Source organism: Capsicum annuum, chromosome 11 (genome assembly GCF_002878395.1).
Source record: "Capsicum annuum cultivar UCD-10X-F1 chromosome 11, UCD10Xv1.1, whole genome shotgun sequence".
Classification (NCBI taxonomy): Eukaryota; Viridiplantae; Streptophyta; class Magnoliopsida; order Solanales; family Solanaceae; genus Capsicum; species Capsicum annuum.
Window position 1 is genome coordinate 9,835,215 of NC_061121.1, and position 6,824 is coordinate 9,842,038.

General features: G+C 36.2%; 1 protein-coding gene across 1 annotated transcript; it reads left to right on the forward strand.

The window, feature by feature from the left end:
- Nucleotides 1-1,058: 1,058 nt before the first annotated feature.
- Nucleotides 1,059-1,385, forward strand: LOC124888776 (uncharacterized mitochondrial protein AtMg00300-like). The gene has a single exon (XM_047400065.1). It carries the CDS (start codon nt 1,059-1,061, stop codon nt 1,383-1,385), a length of 327 nt encoding a protein of 108 aa, XP_047256021.1.
- The last annotated feature ends 5,439 nt before the right edge of the window (nt 1,386-6,824 follow it).

A 6,824-nucleotide genomic window follows, 5' to 3' on the forward strand; every position in this document is an offset into this window, starting at 1 on the left:
AGAAGGATTTTCTAGAGAAAATCTGAGATGCAAAGACCCCAAATAAAGCTGGGGATACATTCGCCAAGCTGTTCTCTAAAAAGAGCGACTCTAAGCTCCAACTTCTTGAAAGCGAGTTATTGTCGGTGACTCAAAAAAATATGACTATTGCATAATATTTTCAAAAAGTGCAGTCACTATGTCGAGAAATTTCCGAACTGGATCCAGAGGCTCGTAATAATGAGACTAGGATGAAACGAATTATCATCCACGGTCTGAAGCCAGAATACAGAAGCTTTGTCGCTGCAGTACAGGGATGGCAAAATCAGCCATCACTTGTAGATTTCGAGAGTTTGTTAGCTGGTCAAGAAGCATTAGTTAAACAAATGAGAGGAGTCTCACTAAAGAATGAAGAAGAGGCACTCTACGCTAATAAAGGCAAGCGAAATTTCAAACATCGAAAAAATAATGGATCTAAGAAAAATGATGATGAATCAAAGGGTCACTAAGGCGAAGGAAGCACTCATGAAGGGGGAGGCTCAAAGAAATATGAAAATAAGAAAAGATTTGAAGGGAAGTGTTACAAATATGGGAAAATGGGCCACATGGTAAAGACCTGTCGGTCGAAGGAAAAATTTGTGGAAGGTAATGTCGTTACCTCCAACAGTGAAGAAGAATGGGATGCGGAGGCATCCTTTGCTGCTGAAGAGGAGGAGTCAGCCCTTACAACAACAACATCTAGTAAAATCGATTATGAAAATGACTGCATCGTTGACTCAAGTTGCTCGAACCATATAATGGGTGATAAATATAAGTTGCAAAACATATCAAAATACAAGGGAAGTTGTGTGGTGGTGATCGCAAACAAATCTAAGTTACCAATTGCTCTTGTTGGTAATACAGTGGTGTCTCCTCATAGCAACAGTATCGAAGTGGCACTTCAAAATGTCTACCATGTTCTGAGGATGAAGAAAAATCCTCTTTTGGTGTCACAGTTAACATCTTTAGGCCATTTTGTTCTATTTGGTCCATAAGATGTGAAGGTATATCGTGACCTTGAGATTTCCAAGGAGCCAGTAATGAAGGGACGAAGATTAGAGTCAATCTATGTGATGTCATCAGAAACAGCATACGTAGAGAAGACAAGAAGAAAAGAGACAGCAGACTTGTGGCACATGCGGCTGAGTCGCGTTAGCTATTCCAAGATAGATGTGATGATGAGGAAGTCGATGCTAAAAGGACTTCCTGAACTTGAGGTGAAAACAGACACAATCTGTGCAGGCTTTCAATACGGGAAGGCTCATCAATTCCCGTATGAAGAGTCCAAATTTAAAGCAAAGAAACCATTAGAGTTAATCCACTCTGATGTGTTTGGGCCTGTTAAACAAGCCTCCATTGTAGGATGAAGTACATGGTAACCTTCATTGATGATTTTTCCAGATATGTGTGGGTTTATTTTATGAAGGAAAAATTGGTGACTCTGTCAAATTTCAAAGAATTTAAAAAGGTTTCAGAAGCAGAAGTCAACAAAGGCATTGGATATCTACGCACCGATAATGGGAGAGAATATACTTCAGATGAGTTTTCTGACTTTCTTCAGGAGTGTCGAATGCGCCATCAGTTCACATGTGCGAACACTCCACAACAAAATGGTGTTGCAGAAATGAAGAATAGACACTTGACAGAAATATGTCGAAGTATGCTTCATGCAAGGAATGTACCGGGGCAATTTTGGGCAGAAGCTATGAGAACTGCGGCCTATGTAATCAATAGGCTTCCTCAACAAAAGTTACATTTCCTTTCACCTTTTGAAAAGATATGGAATATGAAGCCTATAGTTAGCTATTTTTGAGTTTTCAGATGAGTATGCTATGTATTTATGCCTGATCACTTACGTAGCAAAATGAACAAGAAAGCTGTAAGGTGTATCTTTGTTAGCTACGATAGTCAGAGAAAAGGGTGGAGATGTTGTGATCCTATAATGGGAAAATGCTACACATCCCTAAATATAGTATTTGATGAAGCTTCATCATGGTGGTCCTCGGATAAGAAGACATTGCCAGACTCAGATATTCTAAAATATATTACAATCTTCACAAATCCAGATGAGTCTAGGTGAAACTGATGTCGTTGATGATAGTGGAGATGTCGAAAAAGGTGCAAATCAGAATCCATGGCAAACCGGTGTATACCATCATCCAAGCGAAGATGGTGAACCTTGTGAAGTGAAAGCACCAACTCCACTTAGAAGATCAACAAGAGTTCCGAAGCTGAATCTAAAATATGTTAATGCTGCTATATTGGAGGAGGTCGATTCAAAAGAGCCGAAGATATTTGAAGAAACATCTCAAAAGCCAGAATGGACCAAAGAAATAAAAGAGGAGATTGCTGCTCTTGAACAAAATCAGACTTGAGATCTTGTTCCAAAGTTAAGAGATGTGAAGCCTATCTCGTACAAGTGGATTTACAAGATAAAACATCGTACAGATGGATCGATTGAGAGGCACAAGGCTCGACTGGTAGCTCGAGGATTTTTTTCAACAATATGGACTAGATTATGATGAAATGTTTAGCCCAGTGGCGAAGCTCACAACCGTGCGTGTCCTACTGGCTCTAGCAGCTAGTAAAGATATGAACCTGTGGCAGATAGATGTGAAGAACGCATTTCTACATGGAGAGTTAGATCGAGAGATTTACATGGACCAACCGATGGGTTTTTTGAGTCAAGACCATCCTGAATATGTTTGTAAGCTTCGAAAGGCGCTTTATGGGTTAAAACAGGCACCGAGATCTTGGTATAGTAAGATTGTTGAATTTCTTACGCATAGTGGTTACAGGGTGGCACCTGCAGATCCTAGCTTGTTTGTCAAAGAAAATGCAGGAAAACTAGCTATAGTACTAGTATATGTCGATGATTTGATCATCACGGGATATTGTGAAGATGAAATTCTTTGAACAAAGGAGAACTTATCTGTTCAATTTCAAATGAAAGAATTGGGTCAACTCAAGCATTTCCTCGTCTTAGAGGTTGATCGTACTGAAGAAGGAACTTTTCTACACCAGCAAAAGTATTCCAAAGATTTGTTGAAAAATTTGGAATGACTAACTACAAGCTGATTTCAACTCCAATTGAGCAGAATGTCAAAATGTGTGCCCATGAAGGGAAGGACTTGGAAGATGCTACTATGTATCGACAATTGGTTGGAAGTTTGATCTACTTAACACTTACGAGATCCGACATTTCATTTACAGTTGGGGTGATGAGTCGATACAAGCAAAATCCGGAGAAGCCTCACTTGGAAGCAGTTCAAAGGATTTGGAGATATGTCAAGGATACGCTTGGCTATGGCATCATGTACAAGAAAGGTGGAGATTGCAAATTAGCTGCCTACTCTGATGCTGACTATGCTGGTGATCATGATACCCAACGTTCAACAACAGGGTATGTGTTTATGCTTGGATCTGGAGCAATTTATTGATGTAGCAAAAGGCAACCAACTGTCTCGTTGTCAACAACAAAAGTAAAGTATCGTGCAGCGGCGATGGCAGCTCAGGAAAGTACTTGGCTTACCCAACTTTTGAAGGATTTGCGTCAAACAGTGGAGTATGCAATTCCTTTGTATTGCGATAACCAATCGGCAATACGGTTAGCGGAGAATCCGGCGTTCCATGCAAGGACCAAACACGTTGAGGTGCATTACCATTTTCTCCGTGAAAAGGTTCTTAAAGAAGAAATAAAAATGGTGCAGGTCAAAACAGAAGATCAAGTTCCAGACCTGTTCACAAAAGGCTTGAGCAGCAACAAGCTCGATAGCTTCTCTTATCAACTAGGAATGAAGACTAAGATGGAAGTTGGGTTTGAGGGGGAGTGTTAAAAATACAAACCCAACAAATAATGGTGGCCAACGTGCAAGTGGTAGTTGATATAATAATAAACTAAGTGTGTGGTTATATGTTTGTTCAATAATAAAATAAGTGTATGGTGTAAATATATGGTACACGTAGCAAATGTGTGTCCATATAAATGTGTAGTCATTTTCCTATAAATAGGCTTTAAGTTCATTGTGTAAGATGTACCAAGCAATACAAGCTTATCTATTGCTTACTTCTCTTCTTTCTCTATAGCATTTTTTCTTGTTTATTTTCTTGAGGTCTCGATTTAGTAATTTTCTCAAGTGTCGGTGTGAGATCCTGAGGTGTTCGGTGTTAAACATTCTTCTCTTGTGCAACCAAACTAAGAAAATTAAAGAACCTGAGATATTTTATGTTGTGTGGGAGCCAAGAAAAAGAAAGGGCCCAGAAACTAACTTTTAATTAATTTCTTATTTTGAAAAATAATAATTTATTTGACAAATAGTCAATAAATGTATCACTAGAAAAATCTTTTTTTTGACTATTGTTTGTAACTGTGTGTCTGATTAATAATTCGAAAATGTAAATTAAATTGTTTAAGGTATTAAAGAATTATCAAGTTACACAAAAATGTTTACATATGAAATTACAAGTGTCTAAAAAGGTAAAAACAACAAGCTGTAAAAATAATATTACGGCACTTATGGGAGAAAGATTTCCATATTATTTCATGTCATCATCCCACAGTGCCAAGGAATATAAAGAACTAATTCCATATGCATTTCTTTAGTTTGTTGTATATACAATACCATAACCATTAACAAAACCACATATATGGACACCGTACGCGAATTCAGAATTTAGAGTGGGTAAATTCAGAATATGTGTGATCTTCTTATACATATACATTGGAAATCTTCTTTGTATGTGTATACATGCATAGCTCGAGTTGAAAATAATGTGTTCGGTACTAGTTGTTCAAACTCTGCAAAAATATCATTGGTGTGTGACAGATCTGCCAAAGTAGTATAGTTTTGATGAATCCAACATAGATGCGACAACATTTTTGGAGAGTCCGCGCAACATAGGTTCAGTCCAACTCACAAAATCCGCTCTAAATCAACCGTACTTTGTGAGATGATGAGAAATGTTTGGCTGCAGATATCATAGTTGCTTCAACTCCAGATGAAACACTAGAAATTGAGTCTTTCACTACATTGCTAGTATCGTCATCATCACCTTTAATATAGAAGAACAAAAGAAATGAATTTAAAGATGAAGATAAATCACTATTTTTCTTCTTATTATAACTCATTTTGTTTGCTTCCAAACAAACTACAACTTAGGCAGATGATGAGATCTTGCTCGGATAGTACACGCTCCTCACTTAAAACCCTAAGATTGTGAGTTCGAACACAAAGGAGCAAAAATGGTGGAACCTCCTTTTAATTTGAATTTGACAAATAATTGTGAAGAATGAAGAGCTCTAAAGTCAATAAAGGGGGTGATTTTTCTTGATATGTTTTTGAATTTGATGAAACAACCTTTATATAAAATGTTTATTTTTGGTGCCCAAGGTTAATTATATTGAGAGAAACAACAAAGTCTCTTCCTATAAGAAATTAAATTTAGAAAAGTATCTAGATACTTGATGTTATGTAGCACTCATGAAAAGGAAATTTCCAATAAAGTTAGCCTGATTACTTTCTTATCTTGGACTAGTCAATGAAAAAGAACAGGTTAACTTTGCTTCCATTTTTAATGAGGAAGCATGAAAGAAATGACATTAAGGAATTTTTTCTTCTTAGTACAATTTACTCATTCTTTTTTGCGTCCACACAAAGAAATTGTTGAGAATGTAGAGTGCAAAATATTAATCAAAAAAAGAAAAGGGCTTGGATTTTCTTGTGTATTTTACATTAGATGAATTGAAACCCCTTTATAATATAACAAGCTAGTTCTTGGTGATCAAGATGCGATCGAGCTTCGGTTTAGCCACAAATTTTGAAGTTCAAATTTAGAAAATTGAGTTTTTAAAGTTGTGATTTTTTGAAATTTGAAATTGTGGTAGGACATGCATTTTACATGAAAAGAATTAAAGTTTTGTGGGTGACAATCCTAAAAACTCAAAAAATGGTCCGAGCTGGTTCTGGGAACTTGAAAATATTTGAAGCCGGGGTATATTTTCAAAATCTGATCAAGTATTTGTAATAAAAATCTAATCTAAAATATATGACCAAACACTAGCTAAATTGAGAAATTAGAATACCATTACCTCTCCTCTTGGCAATGTAATTAGAAAATTAAAGTACCTCAGATATTTTATGTTGTGGGGTAGCAAAAAAAAAAAAAAAAGAAAGGCCCCAAATTTGAAAAACAATGATTCTTTGGCATAAAATCAATAAATGTATGTACTACTAGAAATCTTTTTTGACTTCTCTTTATATCATAATAGAAGAATGTAACTTCAAAAATGTTTACACTGATTAACAAATGTGATTGATATACTATGTCACTATCAAGAATAAACAAATTGCTGTTCTCCATGAACCTTACCATTGAAACTCTTATCCATTTGGCTAATTAAGAGATACATTTTGATGAAATGATGTCATTTGAATTTGTGTTCTTCAATTTCTGTTTCTATCTATTTTGCTGTGTACTGTTCTGGAACTATCTGTTGTTTTTGTTACTATTTATTGTCTCTTGTACTGTCATTATGTCTTTTTCTAGATTGTTTTTATCTTGAGTCGAGAGTCTATCAGAAACAACCTTTCTGCCTCACCTCTGAGAGAGCTAAGATGTGCGTACATTCTATCCTCCCTAGATATGTTGTTGATGATGTCATTTTGGAGAAGGCAGCCGGAGAATATAGTTGTACAAATGTTAAAGACCACTCTCTTTGCTGTTTAAGTTAGAATTTAATTTGTCAAAGTGCCTGAAAAGTAAAAACTACAAGCTGTAAAATATTAGAGTACTAATGAAATTACATT